This window comes from Ictidomys tridecemlineatus, chromosome 5, assembly GCF_052094955.1.
Source record: "Ictidomys tridecemlineatus isolate mIctTri1 chromosome 5, mIctTri1.hap1, whole genome shotgun sequence".
Taxonomy (NCBI): domain Eukaryota; kingdom Metazoa; phylum Chordata; class Mammalia; order Rodentia; family Sciuridae; genus Ictidomys; species Ictidomys tridecemlineatus.
The window spans coordinates 99,452,596-99,473,459 of NC_135481.1; the positions used below are offsets into that span (position 1 = coordinate 99,452,596).

The 20,864-nt window shown below is 54.7% G+C and overlaps 1 protein-coding gene across 5 annotated transcripts in view; it reads left to right on the forward strand.

Moving 5' to 3' along the window:
• Tmem63c (transmembrane protein 63C) overlaps positions 1-20,864 on the forward strand; it is a 65,498-nt gene that overhangs the window by 17,277 nt on the left and 27,357 nt on the right. For 4 of the 5 annotated variants that reach the window (XM_040274060.2, XM_040274058.2, XM_040274057.2 and 1 more), the window contains exons 3-7: positions 11,461-11,522; positions 13,657-13,868; positions 14,337-14,416; positions 14,836-14,917; positions 18,910-18,947. In XM_040274060.2, coding sequence (XP_040129994.1) covers positions 13,719-13,868; positions 14,337-14,416; positions 14,836-14,917; positions 18,910-18,947 — 350 coding nt within the window. In that variant the 5' untranslated portion in view covers positions 11,461-11,522; positions 13,657-13,718. The remainder of the gene's footprint in view (positions 1-11,460; positions 11,523-13,656; positions 13,869-14,336; positions 14,417-14,835; positions 14,918-18,909; positions 18,948-20,864) is intronic. The other variant, XM_040274064.2, reaches the window with a different exon arrangement.

Genomic DNA, 20,864 nt, shown 5'->3' on the forward strand with positions numbered 1-20,864 from the left:
TGGGTGGGGTATGGGGCCACCATAGGTCCTGAGGTTGTGCTGTCCCAGCCGTGCTTGGCTCAGCCTCCTCCGGGGATAACCATCACCAGCAAATCTGTAAGCTGAGGTCCCACCACCGCAGCCCATGTCCCAGGCTCTCTGTGAGGCCATGTAAGCCAGACCCATGGCCTCTGCCCTCTGCCCTCCACCCATGGCTGGAGCAGCTGCACTCAGAGGTCCCCTGGGGCAGTCCGCGGGACTCCTGCCCTACTTAGGCAGATGGGGCCAGAACCCAGGGACACCTGGCCTTGCTCCATGTCTGCAGGGTGGCGTGTTTCCACCCAGGGACTGGTCTCCTGGGGGCACGAGGACCTGAATGCAGTCTGGCCCAGGACTTGTCCTGCCCTGTCCCCCCTTCTCAGCTCTCCTGGAGTGTCCTTCCCCTGCCCACCCCGACATGGTTGGAGGCCCCGTGTCCCCCGGGTGGTAAGCACAGCTGTACTGGCTCAGATCTCTCTCAGCAGCAGCTGCTCCCATCTCGGGGTCAAGGTGAGGTTCAAGTGCCCGAGCTCACGGAGCGATAGCCGAGCATCTGGCAGCTGGAGCCCTCTTGGGCACTCAGCCACTGCTCTAGAGAGGAGGCCCCTCCAGGCAGGCTCCCCAGACTCTCCAGGGCTGAGGCAGGTGCTCCTCTGAGCCCCGAGACCCTTGGGAGTCTGCATGCCTAGGCTGAGCCTGAGGCATGACCTTTCCAGTCTAGAAAGCCAGGCTGCCCACTCCAAGGCCTGGCGTGGGCCAAGGGGGCTGCAGTGGAACCTCCACCTCGTCGTGGGGTGATTCTCCAAACACGGTCCCCCGTTCTGCGGGATTGGCACCACCCAGGACTCGTTAGCATTCAGACGCAGGTTCCACCCCAGAACCACGGCAGCAGAACCTCAGGTGGACCCCGCTGTCCAGCGGGGAATAGGCCCCGCAGGGAAGCTGACCCTCCGGAGTGTGAGGGGCAGGGCCGAGTGTTTCCAAGTAACTCCCCTCCACCAACCCCAAGGAGGAGCCATGGTGATGCCCTCGGGGACAGGGGTCTCTGCCCTGCTGAAGATTTTCAGTGAGGCCCTCAGCGGGGGCCCATGACATGGCTGAACTGTGAGGATATTTTGCTGACAGGGCAGCTGCAGTGGGGACTGTCCTACAGACACCTAGATGCCCCTCCTCCAGCTGGCCCAGGGCCAGGGATGCTGCTGCTCCCATCTGGCCTGCAGCCTGCTCCTCCCCCACTGCCACAGCCCCCTCAAGGCCCAGGGTCCACTTCTGGAATGGCAGGGCTGAGGGGACCCCAGAGCTCACTGACTGCACACACACGGGAACACACACACACTCTCAGAAACACACAAATGAGATGTACAAATACATAGACAGATACAGTCTACATGTGCTTATGTGAATTCATAAATACACATGCACCCCAACACAACCTCGAACCCAGATCATAGCCTAGATTATAGCACAGCCAAATCCCCTCTGAAACACACACACACACACACACACACACACAAAAAAAAAACCCACATTGACGCAAACACACAGACTACCACACTGGTGTCCCATCTGGGTGGCTTGAGACAGTACACTTGTTCTCTCACGGTTCCGGAGCTAGAAGCTGGAAGTCAAGGTGTTGACAGGCCGCGTTCCCTCTGTGGGCTTGGGAGGGTCTGCTGGGCCTCTTTCCTGCCTTCTGGTGGCTGCTAGCCACGACTGAGTGTGGCTGGGCTTGTAGCTGCATCATTCTAACTCTGCTCTGTTGTCACATAGTCTCCTCATAAGGACCCCAGTCGTTGGATTTGGGGCCACCCAAACCTATGAGCTCATTTTAACTGATTTCTTCTGCAAAGACCCTTTCTCCCAACAAGAGCACATTCTGTGGTCGCACATGAACATGCTTTTTGGAGGGAAACACAAGCCCCAAGCACATATGGAGGTAGAAGGCAAACTCATAGATACACACACACACACACACACACACACACACACACACACACACACACACACCTTGCAGATGAAGCTCAGATTTGGAGAGAGTCCCGCAGTGTCAGAACCGCCTCCGCCCCGGGCCCCCAGCACCAAGCAGCCACCTATCCAGCAGGTGCACTAGGGCTGCTGTCCGGTGAGGTCTGGTTTGCTGGTAGAGTGTCAGAATTCATAAAGGGATGCAGAGAGTCGGTGAAGGCGAGTCTCCTGTGTCTGCACCGCCCCTTCCCCTCCCATAACGTACCCCTGAAGGCAGCCCCTGCAGCAGTCTCCTGCGTACCCTCCAGAGAAGATCCAGACGAGGGCACACAGGGTGGGGCTCCCCCAGGAGCCCCGGCTTTCTTCTCTTCACTGTGCATTTATTACTCCCTGGTTTTCTGGGGTCTCCCCGTCTTCCTGTGCACGCACTGACTGCAGGACCATCGGTTGCTCCCTTTGTGGCCCCAGTTTCTAGCTCGGTGCTGGCACACACAGGACTTCCCTTAGGCCCGCTCCCTCTAGACCTCAGTGAGCCTGAGTGTGACCAGGGTTCAGGTGTTGGCCGCAGAGCCTTGGTGGGCCCAAGTGCACCCTGGCAGCAGAGGGAGATGAGGTGGGATGGCACCAGCAGTGCCCTGTTTGCCCCGCCTGGGGGTCCCCTGCACCGGCAGCCCTCATCCCCCGTAGCTGGGGCTGGCTCTGGGGCGGGGTGCTTGGCTGCTGCTGCCTCAGGTGATCCCCTCCCTTTCCCTCCCATCCTCCCTCCCCAGCCTTCCCCTCTAGACCCCTGCAGAGGAGCCTGGCAGGGCGGGGGCTGGGGAGAGAACCACACCGCTGGCATCTTAGCCCAGGGGCCTGCTGCTAGGGAGCTGAGCAGTGCCCAGTCCTGCCTGCTGAAGGCTCAGGTTGCCACGGAGACGGGAATTACAGCAATAACTCGGGGTCATGCTGGAGGCTGCCGCTTCTCCCAGTGGTGGTGACTGTGCGTGCTCCTCAACACTCAGGGATGACAGTTGCCACATTTTTCTATCTTGAAATCAAGACAGAAATGGATGCCTCAGTCCAAGAGCTCACCACGCTCTTGGCTTCAGGCCAAGTCCCGAAGGGTGACAAAGGGGGTGGTGAGACTGGAAGTCCACAGAAGTGTTAGCCCCCCTCCCCCCCTCCACCTGGCTGTGGAAGGAAGGGCTTGGGGCAGAGCACAAGGAAGACCCCCTCCAGGCTCCCTGGGTGTGACATCGTGGGGCCCATGAGTGCCACCAACCCCACTGCTCATCTGTCCTAGATTGGGTTTAATGCGCCTCCTCTGTGACCTCTTCTCACACCTGTGTGCTGTCATGTCCTTTGGGCCAGGCCTTCCTCATCCCCTTCTAGAATGGGCTTGAAAGGAAGGGACACATCTTGTTCCCTTGTGCACTCACGACCTGGTAGAGGACTAGGGAAGAATGAGTGGGGCCCGCGGAAGTCGAGGCGTTGGAGAGATTGCTGAGACCAGGGGGTGATCTGAGAAGGTCCCCCATAAAGGGAGGAAGAGAGGGGCCACAGGAAGCCAAGGCCTTTGAGGAACAAGGGACATCAGTCTGCTGGGGGTGGGGAGGCAGGATAAGGGGTCCTGGGGACAGGAGAGCCTCCCCTTGGCCCAGCCTCTGAGAGCTCAGATGCCAACGGGAACCGGGAGCCAGGTGAGGACACAGGCCTCAGCTTCAGACCCCACCCCTGCCTCACCGCTGCTAGCCGTGCAACCCTGGGCAGGCTGCTTGCCCAAGCTGGGCCTCAGTGACCTTGTTTGTAAAATGGGGACCACTGACACCCCTGCCCTGGCAGGGTGTAGGGTTGGCTGAGATGATGATTGCAAACGCGCTTTGTCACCTGGAAGAAATCTCGTATCAGGCCCTCAGTCGGGTGCCTCAGAGATGGCCCAGAGGTCAGGCCCAGGGCAGTACCCCCATCCCGACCCAGGAGGCTCCTGTTTCTCCTGTTTCCTTCCCCATGGGAGTCCAGGCATGGACCTCCCCAAGTCAAAACAGGGATTCAGTGGCCACCATCACCCACAGACCTCTTGGAGGTGCTGAGCAGGAGGCAGGGAGACTGGCCTCTACCAGCCTGGTGAGAGCTGTGTTGGGGAGGCCACCAAGCCCCCTCTGATCACCGAGCTGGATCCTGTTGTTACCGCTGTTGACCGGTGACGAGTCCTTGCTTCCCCGATGTTGAAGAATAACACCAAAGAAGCATGCCCAGGCAAGGTCAGAGTAGAAATTAGAAGTTTATTAAAGGACAGCAGAAAAGACTTCTCCTGGAGGAAGAAGGGGACCCAAGAGGTGGAATCCGTGGAAGTGCGGTTGTCTCCCCTTTTTATAGTTTTGGTGATGGAATGTGGGTTGGAAGGCCCGAGGGGTGGGACACAGGTGGGCCAAAGAAGTAATCTGGGCAGGAAGGACTTCATTGAACACTTCTTTGTGATGGGCTATCTTTAAATCTGCTGGGGCTGTTCATAAACATTTCTTTGGGATGGACTTTGGCCTAGGGCCTTCCTGGACTTCATTAACATTCCATGAGTCGTCCTGCGTTTCCGGAATCATTCCCAGCATGGCCTCCATTTTAGATTTCACTGGGTATTAGACCCGATTTACCTAACTACACTGACTACCTAACTTTAAATCTGGCTTCACTGTTGCTGTGGTCAGCTGCCTGGGAATGGTTAAGGCCTCTGGCATTTGGGCAGATCTCCAGGGGCCTGGTGGCTACCTTGGCCCTGGAGGTGCAAGGTTAAGCTCCGTCTCCCTGCACCTGGCCCGTGGGTCCCTGAGGAGGGGAGGAAGTGGCTTCAGAATCAGGCCTTGGTCTCTGGGAGTAGGCAGGCTGCACACAGGCGACTGGGCTGCCATCGCAGGGAGGGCCCTGCACCCCACCCAGAGGCAGATCTGCGTGGGAGCTGGTCTCGGAGTAAGGACACTTGAGGGAGGTGGGGATGGAGAAGGGAGGAGGAAAGCTGATTATACGTGTGCCTAGAAATATCAAGCCTTCCTTCAAAAACAGGCTCTCTTTCCAATTAAATACAATAATACACTTTCATATTAGTTTTTCAAATTCAGAAAAAAAATTTAAAAACCGTTGAAAGAACATAGTATAATTTTAGATTTTACATTTTTTCTTTATCCCTTTTACATTTTTTTTTTAAAAAGCAAGCAAGATCATGTAGTTTAACAGCACCACATCTTGCTGTTTTACTTACTATCTTGCCCACATAATACAAGGAGGGTGTCACTCTTTCTCCCAGTGTGTCCCTGGGTCACTGCCCAGCTCCCTGATGTCCTTGAGGTCTCTCCACTTCCTGTCCCCAGCGTGTGGGCACTGTCATGGTGTGCGTGGCCTCAGAGCCATGGGCAGAGGGCACGGCAGGCAGGGTCTATAGGACAAGAGGAGGACAGGTGGCCCTGACATTGTCCCAGAGGTGAGACGGGTGGGGTGGGGAAGAAGCCGGCTCCCTCAGCTTCTAGCCTCAGCCCTAGTGGCCACCGCAGTCCAGCCCCTCGGTCATGTGGGACTGAGAGGCCCTTATAGTATAGATCGGGAGCCCACCTTCCTGTACCCAGAATGCACCTCTGGAGTAGGCAGAGGTGCTGTCCCCATTGTGCCTTCAGGGCCATGTGACGTAGTTGAGCCATGCACGTAGATTCCAGCCCTGCCTCCATTCCATTCCAGCTGGGTGACTTCAGGCCGGTTACTTGACTTCTTTGAGCCTCACTTTCTCTACCTGTAAAATGAGGATTGGGATTCCCGCTTCTTAGGCTACTGCCGCGTACGTTACTTGTGAGGATAAATGATGTTCAGTAGGATGACCAAAAGAAGGTACTGGGCCACACCTGGCCCATCACGAATGTCCACCTCCTCTCTGTAAGGGTCCGGCGAACGTCGGAGGAAGAGACCACCAAGAGACCGACTCATGCAAAAAAGCAAAAGGGGGTTTATTGAGGATCCAATCCAGCGCGCTGGGGCTCCAGGCTCACTCAAGACGGGAGAGCGGCCAAGAGCCCCGAGCAGGGGTTGAGCAGAGCTTAAGTACACTTTTTGGGGAGGGCGGGGACTTTACATATGTCACGGTCCCCTTTAACAAATCATTATACACCACGGGAAAATCAAACAACAATTCCTGAACATGATTAGTACATTCATTGGCGGGAACAGGTCGGGCGGGAGTGATAGGTCAATCCTAAGGAGGGGATACATTTAAACTGATTGGTTTGGGTCCTGAATGCCTACGTGCCAAGCTGCTCAGGGTCCTAGGTTATTAAACAACTAAATGGTCAGGGGGAATATCTACTGGGCAGTCCCGGGAATTGTCCTAACAGCTACAGGAATTTCAGGTTTTGGGTGTAGCATAGGAACTTTACAATGCCTGGTCCTTTACATTTTAATTCAGGCTTTGCAGCTTAGAAACTTTACCCTTTCACTCTCCTTCCCCTTTCTTCTGAGAGCATCTCAGGATCTGCACCCACTCAAGCCTGGAGCATGGTTCCATTTTCTCAGCCAGAATGTTCTTTTCTTTACTATGTTGGCTGGAGCCTGGGAGATTCATAGCTGTCTGTGGGCATTGGTGTTCTGTGCCTGGAGGACATTACATGTCACAGTGATCCAGAGGTGGCTGTGGAGTCAGTGCCCCTGGACTCAGCCCCTCCTCCCCTGCCCACCAGGTCCTTGACCTCACAAGTTTCTTAACTTCTCTGGTCTAAGATTCCTCCTCCATTAGATGCAAGAATAGTAGAATCTACCTGGTCTTTGCATAGGAAACAAAACCACTCTAAGAATTTTAAGCAAAACCAAAATGTAATACATGAAAATGACATGCTTTCAAAATCACCTGGAGGTCAGAATCTGGGTCTTCAGAACTGTGACAAGCCACTCCTCACCCCATCAGGAGGCCATTACTGGAACCACAGAGCTCACACGGCAACCCAGGGATCAGAAAACATCTGTGACTTTAGTCACAATTGCTTCTCATGCCCGTGCTCCCTGGGAGCAGAGCCTGGGCACTGAGTGCCACAGAGAACCTCCTCCTTGTTCACTGTGGCTTGTCAGCAGAACACAGCCCGAGCCCGAGCCCCAGGAAGCTGGCCTCTTCCTCCTCCCCGCCACCACCCTCCACCTCAGTCTACAGCACGTCTCCCTGATGGAACCCAACTTGTATGCAGAACCCCAGGGAGTGTTAGAAAAGTAGCTCTCCACTTTCCAGCTTTGCAGTAGGAAGTCACATTAGAAAGAGGTGGCCACAGATGCTAAGGGCTGTCAGTCCTAACCAACAAACAACCTGAGAGGTGTGTTCACCCAACTTATTAAGAAGCTTGACTTAGTGCTTAGCACATAGGACTCACTCAGTAAATGTCAGCTGCCATTCTTATGCTTATAATAGAGCTACAAACACCAGTGAGCACTGCCTGGCCCTGCCCACAAGCTCTGGTGGAGAAGCCATTGTTGGGATGCCTTGGTCTGTGTGGCACTGTCCACGGTGCTGATTCTCCTCCTGGACTCAGGCTGGCTCACATAGAGGGCCCTGCGGCAAGGTGGAAGCCCAGGCCTCTCACCCAGGCTTAGGCTTGGGAAGACATCTGGGGGATTGTGATGGAAGGTTGGCCTCAACCCTAGGAAATGGGTCGCAATGCAATAGCTAACATTTGTGGTGCTCACAGTTTACTCAGCCAGTCTCCACACACTCTCTCCTTTAAGCCTCAAAATCACCTGGGACAGGCAGAACAGACATCATGATATCCATGTTGTAGAAGAGAAGACTGAGAATCAGGAGGTTAAGTAGCAACTAGTAAATAATAGAACCAGATTTGCATCCAATCTCCTGACCCAAAATTGTGCTGCCCCCCTCCACTCCAAGCTGTGACCTGGGGACAGAGATTTGGAAACCAGGAATGTGCTATGGGTAGTCAAAAACTCAGGACTCAGGTACTCTCCACACGCTCCACAAATGTGTACAGATCACCACATTTATTCCTTTCCACACCGGAATACGGGTCTGGATAAAGAACCGTGTGTCTGTCTCTCCTTGAGGCCTCTGTGCTCCCATGCTGGTCTCTGTGGGGAAACCATGGGAAGCTTAAGAAACAGCACGGTCCCTGCTGTCAAAGACCCCACAGGTTGTCAGGGAACTGGCTGCATGGGGAAAGGAGAGGGTTGTACCAGGAATTGGCAACAAAAAAACAAGTATGTAAAGAAGGAGGTGGAGATAAGGGGCTGGTGCCAAGAAGTGGTGAGGTTGGTGGCTTCTGCAATAATGGCAGAAATGTCAGAGCTGAGAGATCCCAGGGAAGACATGGACACCACAGTCAGCTCCCTCGGACCCACCAGTGCGGGGGATGGAAAGCGAGGGGAACAAAAGAACCAGTCTCTCTCCTGGCCTGCCCCACTGCAGCAGGGCTCAAGGGCACCAGGATGCCATTGTTTATGCCCACATCTCCCCATCCTTCCCTGTGTCCCCGCTTTCAGTGCTGGGCATCAAACCCAGGGCCTTGTGCACACCAGGCAAGTGCTCCACCGCTGAGCTACATCCCTGACCCCACCCTCTCACCTTATAGAGAGTCAATAAATTTGGGGGGGGGTCTTTATAAACTCCTTTATAGACGCACATGACTGTTGAAATCTTAGGCTGGTGGTCCTTGATCTTAGGCTGGTGGTCCTCAGTCTTGGCTGCACCCGAGAACTGACTGAGGGGTCTCACTCTTAATGTCTGAGAGGGGCGAGTATCCGCTGATTTCAGGGCCCTGCCAGACTGAGGGGTCCTAACAGCCCTGAGCACAGGGATCCAGAAAAGTCAAGTTCTCACCCCTTCCGCAGCCTTAGGCAGGTCTCTGAGCTGCTGGGAATTCACTTTATTCATATGTGAAGTTGGGCAGAGCTTGGCTGTGGAGCTTGGGGATGGTTTGGAGCAAGGAAAGGGCTCACTGATACTTAGAGGATTCATGACCATCAACAAGGCAGGTGTGGGAGGCCATGAACCAGAACCTCTCAGGCCAGTAAAACCCTGCCTACCCCTCCCAGTACAGCTGGAGTGGAGGGGATGGGGAGCAGATCCAGAGAAGAGGAGGCGGCAAGGGGTGCCCTGGCCAGGACCTCCTGCTTGTGGAAGTCCAGAACCACGGGAGATACTCCTTCTCATTGTTAACAAACAGATGACACTTCGTTGAAGATACTGAGAGGGCCAGATGGTCAGCGGGTGGAGCTCACCGGGCCCTGGGCAGTGCTGGGAGAAGGAGCCTAATGGCCCTAGGTCCAGTCTGGATCCCTGGCTGGGCCCACCATGCTCCCACTGTGTGAAAGGTTGGGAAGGCTGTGCCCCTGAACCAGGCCTCAGCCAGCTCTTCCCCTTCCTCTGCCCTCACCCAGCACTGCCTTGCAGCAGATGCTCCAGGGTCCAGGGGGACAGCAAAGCTGCCTGGGTTTAAGGGTCAACTCCACCACTTACTGGCACTATGACCTTGGCCTGGTTGTTTAACCTTGTGGGCCTTAATTTTCTCCTTCAACTCGGGATGATTCTAGTGCCCTAGGATATTTATGATGATTAAGTGAAGTCATTTTTAAATGGAAAACGTGTAGTCCACAGTGAATGCTCAGTAAAGTCTTCACTATTGATAAAACCAGCCCCTCCACAGGGCCCCCCAAACACTGGAACCATCCTGGAGACTTGAGCACTCGGCCTTCAGATGTCCAGCTGATCTGGAGGGAGAAGGAGAGGGCAAAGTGTGGGCCTCTAGCTAGTTAGAACAGCAGTTGGAGAAACCAGGCAAGGCCTGGAAGCCTGGTAGCCAGGGCCAATGGGCTGGGAAGTCAGAAAAATAGCAAGTTCTTCTTGAAGCCTTTACCCAATTGCAAGGAAAGCTTAGCCCAAGCCCAGAGCTACAAAGCATGCAGCTTTGGGCATGAGAGTCCAAATGGTGCAGAAATGGGAAAGAGGAAGGCCACAGGCTCTGTCATTCCATGAGATTGGCAGCTCTGGAGGAGATCTGAGGATCCTGACCCACCAACCAGCATCAGCCTCAACCCCCTGCCCCTCCTAGGCCCCAAAGCAAGACTGACATTTGTTTTTTGGGCCCAGAAAGAACAGAGACAATGGCTGCCTGGTGGCTACAGTTTGAGAGACAGCAGACTGTCTATCCCATGTCCACAGCTGTCCTCCTACCTGCCCCAGAAGAGAGTGGGTGGGAGGAAGGAGCCTAGGGATCATCCAGTCACCAACATCTCACAAATACGCTGGTGTCGGTGACGATGGCCCTGGCTAATCTTGTGTACTTGTGTATTTCTCAAGCATTGTTCAGAGGACTTTATATGAATCATCTTGTTTCCTCTCCATGTTAACCCTGGGAGACAGTATTATTATCACTCTCACTTTCCAGATCTGGGATCTAAGGTCCGGGGGGTGAAATCACTCTCCATGGTCATACAGCTAGCAAGAGTGGGTGTAGGATTGAAGTCCACACAGCCTGACTTCAGACAGCCCAATTCTCCCCACTGCTTCTCCCCAAAGCCTTTGTCCCCTGTTGTGAAGATGATACCCAAAGAGAGACATTCTCTGACCCCGCCACTTCAGGCCATTGTTGGTGCCCCTGTCTTGTGTACCTGAAGCACCCTCGGGTTTCTGGTTTTCTTTTTCCTGTGCTCTTAGCTCTTCCTTCAGGAAGAAGGCAGGTCTGGGGATGGCGCAGGGTGCAGAGGAAGGCTGGGTGCTGCTCGGGGTTTCCATGGTAACAGCTTCCCTTATTACCATCTCTGCCTGCTGCCTGAGACAGCTAAAAGGGGTAGTGAGGTGGGAGAGGGTGAAATCCTCTTTTCCTCTCCCTCCCTCACCTGCCCTGAAGCCTGGTGACCAGGCTGGACTGAAACCCTGCTCCCCACCAACTTGCTGGACCGACTCCCTACCTCCCATGCTGACGGCCCTCCCAGGCAGAATGGTAGCCGGGGCCAACAGCCATCCTCTCCCCTCTCCCTCTCCTCAGGGCTCTGAACTCCCTGAGGAAGACCTCATAGGTCTACACAGATCCTGGCAAGAGTAGATACTCAATAAGCTCTTGTCGAACAGATTGATGGATGGACAGACAGATGGACAGACAAATCAGTGACCCATCCCTCACTTCCTCCAAATGCTATGCTCCATCTCCCCTCTGTCTTTACCAACGTGGGTCTGTCTGTCCACCCGCCCCTCCCCCCCCACCGCACAGTGCTCACACCTGCACCTCCCCATCTCAGCTTGGAGATCACTTCGCCAAAATTCGAAAATTTTGCTCTTCAAAAGACATCATCAGGAAATGAAAAGACAAGTAGCCGACTGGAAGGATCAGTTTGCAAAACTTGCATCTGCCAAAGGGTGGGCTTCTGAGCACCAACAGCAGAAAGAGGTTCTGTGGAATGAAGCTGCCCAATAAGGACTTCCTTTGGGTCCTTAAGTTTTATGGTCTCTTCACCCCATTTGTTCTTTTACAGCAACCTGACAGCTGAGTGGCGCTTCCACTCCTGACTTGGACCTTTCCAGGGAAAACCGACAGGTAGGGAAAGTCTCTCCACAAGTTGCATCACCAGCTGCCTTGGTGCGGGCTCCATCTGGTGGCCACTGGCGGGACTGTAGTTTACAGCTGGAGCTGATGTAGCCAGGCTCTGGTGACTGCTTCAAGGCGCCTGTTCCCAGGCAGCGCCCTGTTGCTATATTCTGATGCTTGGGAAGAAGGCTTACCACTTAGAGTGCACATGTTCAATGCAAAATTTTATAAGTTTCCATTTGGCTAACCATGTTAGTGAGTTCATCAGCGACCTGGGGTAGAGACCATAAGACCCGGTGCAGCCTCCACTGCTCCCTAGAAGAGAGGAGCAGGAAGTGGGACAACTTAGAAAGATGGGCAGCAGGAGACTCCCTGTTCTTGTTAGATGCCAATCCAAAAAGTAGGAATGCAAGAAGTTTTCTTGTTCTCCTCCCTTTACCAGGACTAACCTCATTGTACCATCTCTATTTTTGTGAGTGAGCCCAAGGACACCCAGGTTCCCAGGCCACCTTCCTTCCCTCTCCACCCCCACCTCCCCGTCCTCCCCAACTCCCGAAATCATTGCACTGTGCCCCCGGAAATCCACATCCGCTTCTCATTTGGCTGCCCCTCTCTTCCCTCTGCGTCTCTCCTTCTGTGATCCGGGCCCTTGCCCCTGAGAGACATCTGGATGCTGGTAGCCTCGGTGGCACACTTGGTCTCCTTTCTCTTCTGAGCTGCACACTCGGCATCCATCTGCCCGTTCCACGTCTCCCCAGCATGAGCCCCTGACCACCCACCCGCCCTCGGCTCTCCTCGCCCTGCTATTCTCGTCTTTTCTATCAATGACTGCAGATCCATTTTTCCAGGCTTAGGCTAGAAACCTTAGACATCTTTGATTCCTCTCTTCCCTCAAATTTTCCATCCAGTGTGTACCAGCACATCTCCAGGCTCCGGGTTCCCTGTATCTGACCCTTCCCACCACCTCCGCTGCCCCAGCCCAAAGTGATCCCTTTAAAACCTAGGCTACTCTCATGCCACTCCTCGGCTCAACGCCGCCACCCCCATCCGTCTCCCCTGTCCATCCACAGGTCTGTCTGTCTTCCCTCAACTCCCTGGGCCAGCTCTCACCCAGGGCCTTCGTCTCTGCCTGATGTGGGCTTCCCAACACCCTTTCTGTCCTCCAGACCTCGGTCAAGGGCCACCCTCTAGCCAGGCCTTCACTGACCCCTCCCTGCCCGTTCCTCCCCACTAGACTCCTACAAGGAAGGGCTTTTTATCTCTTGGGTTCACTGTGAATCACCAGCCTCAGGTCTGGCCCAAAGTAGTTGCTCATCAAATATTTGAAGGAAGGAATGAGGAGGCTTCTCCTCTTGAATGGGAATAACGAGGCTCCAGGGGAAGGGGAGGCTGGAGCCAAAATGAAAGCTCCTGAGAGGGCAGAGCAGTCCTGCAGACTGGTTCAGGCAATGATCGGGTGCCCCCGGTTTCACCCACTCTTTTCCACACTCTTATCCATGGCTGGAAAGTACGGGTGACCACCCCTCTGCATTTGAGTCTTACCAAGATGCCCAGCCTCTCTGGATGGGCTGTGGACCCGGGTAGGTGCTGATCGCCCCGGTTCCCAGGCAGCTTTGTAAGATATAGGGACCTTTCCCAAGTCACTGTTCTGTGTCGGGCACACTGCATCCTTCAGGCCCAGAAACTGGATCAGAGAATTGCAAAGGATAGAGGTGATCGACAGCAAGCCCCGTCTGCTTGGGCATCCTGTGAACACGTGGCGTGTCTTCCAACTTGAACTTTTCCACTCTGGGGTCTGAGCTTGCCTTGGTGAAATGCATCACTTTCTATATAAGCAGAGCTTCACCGAGGAGTGATAAGGAGACCCCTTGGGATTTGCATTTCACAACTCTTTTTTCTTAAGGGATCAAGCGGGTACACAATAACTCCCCCAGGGCCCTTGAGCTATTCTGTCATCTGGGTTGGAGGCAGCAGCTAGCTAACAGGACAAGGCCTGTGCCATCTTACGGGCTGGACTTCCTGCCTGCCCAGCATTTCCAGGCTTGGAACTGGTCCCTGGCTCTGATGTGCCCCAGGCCCAGCGTGTCCAGTGTACTCAGGGACCATGACCCCAGTTCCCCCAGCATGCCCCTGTGTCTTGCAGAGTGAGCCACCGTCTTTGTGTGGGAAGGGGAGACCCCTGTGCTGCCCAGGGAGCCGACCAGGATGTCTGCCCCAATGGAGCCCCTGAGCAGCCAGGAGAGGATCCGCAACATGACCTACAGCGAGTGCTTCCAGTCTCGGAGCACCGTCCTCCAGGGGCAGCCGTTTGGGGGGATCCCCACTGTGCTGTTCCTCAACGTCATCTTGTGGATGGTGAGTCTGGGTGCTAGAGGGGCGCACCATGAGGTGGCCGCTGGCCTGGGCTGTTGAACTGAGGATACAGCAGGGGCTCCCGTTGTCCAGTGGATGCTAGCCAGGGATGCAGGCTACCCGGATGTCATCCTACCTGGGGTGAACCTCAGGGGAGAATGCAACAGAGCAGGCAGAATTCCTGGAGCTACCGTCAATGCTTCGTTGTCCAAAGTCCATCTGGTGGCCACCCCTTGGGCCTGGCTTCCTTCCCCTTGCTGAGGACTTTACCACTGCTCTCCACACACTATCAACTTTTAGCACCCGTTCCATTTCAGGAAGCTGCAGGGTACCGGGAATGTGGGGTTCACAGGGCTCCATCCCTGACAGAACTCACCATCTGGTGGGGGAGCATCCTGGGGACTTCAGGGATGGAAATGCAGGGGACTGCCCAGGGGAAGGGTCCCCTTATTGCTTTTCCGGTCCTTGTAGCTCGTCCTCGTGGTTTATTCCTTCCTCCGGAAGGCTGCATGGGACTACGGGCGCCTGGCTCTGCTGATCCACAATGACAGGTGAGGAGGGCTGGGGTCACAGTGGGTGAGCTCCTCGCGCCCTCGGGAGGGAATGTGCTGTGGAAACCAAGATGCAGCTGTGCCCTGGGCTGGCGCTGCAGCAGGTGGTCCTGCCACCCGTCCCCTGCCCCTGTTCTGCCCCTCCTTGCAGGAAGGGGACTTGGTGGGCCGCCATCTCTGGGCACAGGGCCACATTTTTTCTCTGGTCTCAGACTGTCATGTGGCTAATTCCCAAGGTGCCTGGTGCCCCTGGCCACAGGAGTGATGCGGTCTGTACCCAGAGATCAGGTTTGAAGCCTGCCTTCTCCTGGGTAGGAGTGGCCAGCAGCCCACAGCCCAGGGAGAGGAGAGGAAGCAGAAGAGATGTCTGAGGGCTTTTTTCTCAATTCCATGTTCCTGTCGCCCTTTCTGACTGGCAGCCTGACCTCGCTGATCTACGGGGAGCAGAGTGAGAAGTCATCGCCCTCAGAGATTTCCTTGGAGATGGAGCGCAGGGACAAGGTGAGTGCCGAGAGCCAGCTGGTGGCAAGGGTCCTGACCCTGGGCAGGTGGTCACGGTGAGGGCAGGAGGGAGCAGGACTGGGCAGAGGATTGCAGCCAGCAGGACTCTACGACTCCGCAGTGTGACTTTGGCCAATTCCTCAGCCTTCCCAGATCCCTCAGAAAGGTGGACCACACCTTCCCCCAGAGTGCCAAGAAGTCTCAGCCTGTCATAATACCTGAGAGTTTTTAAAATGAATTTTTCTTCTTTTCTCAAACCTTTCTTCTCCCTGCCCTTCGCCCCATCCCCAAGGACTCACCTCCCATGTCATGTAGAAGATTCTAGCAGTCAGGAGGCAGGTCCCACAGTCCCCCCATATTCTCTTTCCTTTCCTTCCTGTGGAACCAGTCCACCACCTGAACGTGTCCGTACTTCCAGCCGGGTGCCAGGGAGCACCTGCAGTGCACCAGCCCTTGGTCTGGGAATGGGGAGCCAGCAGGGAACACCACAGACCACGTCCCACCTCTGGCAGGTCCTTCCAGGCTGCAGACACCCAGCCAGATGCATGTGGGGAGGGAATGGGCGTGCGGTGGAAAAGCCTGGAACCATCTGGCAGCCACAGGTGGGGGCTGTGTTGCAGCTGGCAGCCAGGGATGGTCTTGGGCAGAAGGAGACATCTGAGTGGAGACCTGGTCAGTGGGAGGGAGCCAAGAGGACTTCTGGTGCCCTACACAGCTCCAGCTGCCTGTGTCCCCCCAGCCCACCTCAGCTGGCCTCCTTGCCACCACCCACAACCCCGCCCATGGGGCGTTTACCCTCTCATTCCCCCTGAGCCCCAAGGCTACAGTGGTCCTCTGCACAGAGTCCAATAGCCTTTCCTTATCTTACCCCACGTCAGAATGCCCGGGTCCTACAGGCTTCTTCCTCCTTCCGGTTGCTTCTGTGATATCATGCTTTGGGGGTTTCTTCCCCCTCTGTCTCCTTTGCAGGCTCCTCCTCCACACCTAGAGTCCCCCCAGCTGACCCCAAACTTTCTCCTTCTCACCCTCTCCTGAGCAATGACATCCATACTCACAGCTTCCTTGGCTGTCGCCACGCTGAGACCTCTAAGTTCTATCTCCATCTCATTCTGTCTCCCGATGGCCTTGAGAATGGCCCCGCCTGGATATTGTCCAGGCATTTCGAATTCAGTATGCCCAAAACATTCCACAGTAAGCCTCCGCCCACCAGTTCCTAGTCTCTGTCCGAGATCCCCCCGCCCCCCTGTTATCTGCCTCTCTCACTCCCCCCCCCCCCCCCCCCCCCCCCCCCCGCCGCCCCTGCCCCTGCTGTGATCCATTGGCCCACCCTGTTCCGTAGCTTTGACCTTCCAGTGTTTCTCTCCATCCCTCCGGCTGCCCCCACCCAGACTTCAACCAGTCTCTCTTTGGATGGCCAGAGCAGCTCTAGCCACCCTGAGGTCCTACTTCCCCCTACTCATCCATTTCCCACCTGCATCCTAGTCATCCCCATGAAGGGGGACACGGAATGCCCTGTGTGACTCCTCAGTATCGTCCTGATGCTCTGGCAGTAAGTTGCAGGTGCCTTGCCCTGGCCTGGTGGTTTGGTCTCTTTCCCCACTGTCTAGCCTGTCTCTCTTCTCAACACCTCCAGCCCCAGCCACATCAGTCACCCTTTAAGCCTCAAGAGAGCGTCCTCCCTCCATGCTCTCCCCTCGCCCTTTCCCAGGTGGCTGTTCTTTGTCACCCCATCCTTTGTTTAGATTTCAGCCCAGGCAGCAAATCCCCAGGGACCCAGGCCTTTTGATGTATGCACATAGGAAATGCAGGTTTTCTTTAACTTCCGTAACTCTGTCTAGCATGACCGGCTTCTGCACCAGCAAGCAGTCCTGAATGTCTGCCCACCCCAGTGAGATCAGGCAGGAGCTTGGCCTTGCTTCCCACCAGGCCCCAAATCCAATCCAGCCAGCTGCATGATTCACCTCATATATAGGATCGTTGCTTGTGCTAAGCCAGATGGCAGAACCATATTCCTGCCCCGATTGCCCCTGCAAGAGACCAGGCCCTCTACTTGCCTGGATCTGTCCCATTCAAACTATGAAGCCTCAGATAAGTTACTTCATTTCTTGGAGGCCTCAAGGTGGAGCGAGGACATTACACCTGCCTTACAAGGTGTTAATACCTTTAGACGCATCATTTTTTTTTTTGCTTTGTTGTTCTTAAAATGACCAAAGGACTATTATTATTATTTTTTAAAAATATCTGAGATGGTAAGCCATGATGGCAGCAGTGCAGAGGAGAGCAATTCAATTAAACCAGGAGAGAGGGGGAGCCGCTGGGTGGTTTATGCCTTCAGAGGGATATAGGGGAACATGTGTTTACACACGTGTGTGCACGTGTGCACGCGCACGTAAACATACTGGAGAGACAGATGTATCCACCCGCCCAGGCTCCCCAACTACACAATTTCAAGGGCACATCAGACACTCTTCTCACACATCCTCTGCCTTTTCATGGACCATCTATCTGTCCTCTGTGTATGACAGTTCATGTCCTCGCAGGTGCCTTGGATGCACCTGTGCACCTGTTGTGGAAGAGGCAGAAACACCCTTTCCTTCCCAGGAAGGTGTGTTCTCGACTGTTCGTGAAATGAGGGCCACATCTTGCTTCCAGGGTGGGCAGTGGACAAGGACTCTCCATGTGGGGGGAGGGGTGCCTGGACCTCTCAGCCCACATTTTATCTAGCAGTCACCCCATCCCTGGGGACATTCACTATCACTGCTGTGCCCCTTTCATTGCCCTGACTCATATCAGGGTATCTGTCCTTATTTTGGCTCCTCAGAATAATGGCTGGGAAAATGGTGTCCCTGCAGTGGACACCCCCATGATTGGCCAGTCAACCTGACACAGGGAGAGGACCTGGAAGGTGGTCTTATGTGAGGGAGCAGAGGATTTTCTTCTGTTTCTTTTGACGGCCCTTGTTGCTTCCTTTTGGGAAAATCCCCTTCCAGAAGACTGTCCATCTGATACCACTGGTTACTGGTGGCGAGTCCTGCTCCCTCACAAGTTGAAGTTTAACATTAGAGAAGCAGGCCGAGGCAGGCATAGGAAGCAGGGTTTGCTTAAAAAGGGGTAACATAGACTCCTCCCAGCAGGGAGAAAAGGGCCATTGTTGGTATCCTGGTATCCCAAGAAGTGAGGGGTTTTTGCCCTTTTTTGTGTGTCTCAGGCTTCCTTTGTTCTCCTGCTCTCTCCCCTTATCTCTCTCCTTCCTGCTTATGTGAGTAGGCCCAGCAGAGCTCAGGTGGGGTGGCCAAAAGGTGAGAAGTGGAGGAATGGGGGAAGGGCCAGATGGAGCAGCCCAGGACCCATTAATTAACTACTTTTATAACTCCAGGGAGGGAGGGACAATTCCTGGGACAGGTTAACTTGGCATCAGGTTGGAGCAGGGGCAGGTTATCTTGGTAAGGGTGGAGGAAGGGCTCTGAAGGCATTTCATTCCCTCAGGGGGCAGTCTGCAACCTCCCAGACCCACTCCAGTTGGCCTCTTTGATCCAGCCTGACTCGATTTACCCGTCTATACTGACTGCCTGTCTGAATCTGGCTTCACCTCCAGTGGGCCTGCCTGGCCACCTAAATGGGCCCATGAAGGGTTGTCGCCTGGTCTGAAGTGTTGATGGGCCCCTGGGATCCCAGAGGGAAGCATGGCCCCTGGAGGGCCGACTCCCAGAAGGAAGCAAGGAAGGACAGACGGAAAGCTGCAGACGAACTCCTAAGAGGCCCTTCTCCCCTCCGTCCTGGGCCCTCCTTTCAAGTCCCATTCCCGGTATCAGGATGACAGGGGTGTCCACTCGCTTCTGGGTGGACACTTCCCTCAGCAGTCACCCCTAATAAGGGAGGAGGTCCTTACTGGACACAGCTGTGCCTGCCCAGGATCACCTATGGCTGCCTGGGCCCTGGGCAGACGGGCAGGGCCTGGCTCCTCTCACTATTCTCTCCTCTCCTTTCCCCAGGGCTTCTGCTCCTGGCTCTTCAACAGCTTGACCATGAAGTAAGTGCCTACGCTCTGAGCCTGGGACAGCCCTGCCTTGGGGGTGGGAGGGTGGAGATGCGGATTAGCCCCCCTGGCGCGATGCCAGGCCTGAGCTCTGACCCGCAACCCACCCCAGCTCCTGCCTCCCCAGATGCAGGTGGAGGTCACTTTCCCAGGTTACAACTGATGAATGGGAATGGACATAGCCCACTGCCTGTCACCTGAGTCCTCAGGAAGGACCTTGTATAAGAGCTGAGCCATGATTCCCATGCATATAAAATGATTCTATGAACCCCATGCCAGGAGACCCTTTCCACATGCTATTTGCCTGTTTTCTGTGCACGCCATGCGTCGTTTTTATCAAGAGGAAGCAAACATACTGAGAGAAGGATGGACAGACTCCCTCCCTCTGTGCCCTCGAGACATCTGCTTTCTTGATTCCCCACACCAGCCCGGCACTTCAGCCGAGCAGTTGCTGACCAGGACTTTATTCCCTTGGTGCCTGTATAAGCATGCACAGGCAAGCGCATGCGCACGCAAAAGCACAGACACACTCCCCAGGCAAGCCCGTGTGCACACAGCCCCACCTGCTTGTGCTCAGAGCCCTGCAAAATCCTGGCTCTACTGAATATCTCCTCCCATCCGTCCTGCCCAGCCTGTCCTTCAAACCCCTATTCCAGGGTACTTCCTTGCCTGGTGACGCCAGGGCCCAGCTTTGCTGTTCCTGGCGGCCACAGGCACTGGGGCTTCTCTGCAGAGGCTGGCATGACTCTTTCTTCATGCACCACCTCCACGCCCACCAATCATGGTTAGCCTCTCAGGGTTTGCTGTCACAAGACCCCCGCCCCAGGAGCCACCAGGGCACTTCTGTTTCTCCAGACCTAAAAGGCCCTTGGGGTGCACAGGGAACCCCAACTGGGCCTAGGACCAGTGGCCTCTGGTATTTGACCTCCAGCTCCACTGCTGGGGACTCCCCGTGGCCTTGGCCTGCAGCATTCCTTCCCCATCCGTCATATTCCCAGGGAAGCAAAGTAGCTCCTTTGTGAGTAGGTCAAACACCAGCCTCTCTACTTGTAGCTACCTGTGGGTGAGTAGGGGGAGACTTTTATATTGGCCCCCCCTCTCTCCCTCTCCTTTTCCCGCTGCCCACTCTCTAGTTTTGCTTGGTTAATTTGTTAAACATGCACAAGCCAAGTTAAGTAAGTTTTCATTAAGAGGAACATGAAAGTCTACCTCCAGTCTTCCACAGAAGTAACCCCTGTCAACAGTTTCATATTACCTTTTACGTGCATTCACTGTTTTTTAATTTTTAAAATAACTGGCAATATGTATTGGCCCATTTCTAGTTACTCTGATGAAATACTTAAGGCTAGATAATTTGGTAGAGAAAAGAGGTCTCTTGTGCTTAATGGTCTGGAGTTCCAGGGCATGGCGCCAGCATCACCTTGGCTTATGGTGAATGTCACCTGCCCAAACAAGATTCCACTGCAAGACAGGAAGCCAGAGAGCAAGTCAGGATTCAGGTTCAGCCCCTCTTTCTTTCTTTCTTTCTTTCATTTTTAAAATTTTTATTTATTTGTTTAGTGGTGCTGAGCACCCAACTCAGGGCCTCCTGTATGCTAACCACGTGCCCTACCACTGAGCCACACGCCCTGCCCTAAGCTCAGGCTCTTACAACAACTCACTCTTGCAAGAACTAACTTCAGGGTCCCACGGAACTACCTTCTGAAAGCAGGGTCCCAAAAATGACCCAAGGGGACCTCCCATTAGATCCTGTGTCTTAAAGGTCCCATCACCTATTAACATTGCTACAGCGGAGAACAAGTATTGCCGCAGTCTGGCTGGGCACAATTCACGAGCCACTTGTCAAAAGAAATGAACTTTATTTTTAGAACACACACACACACACACACACACACACACACACACACACAC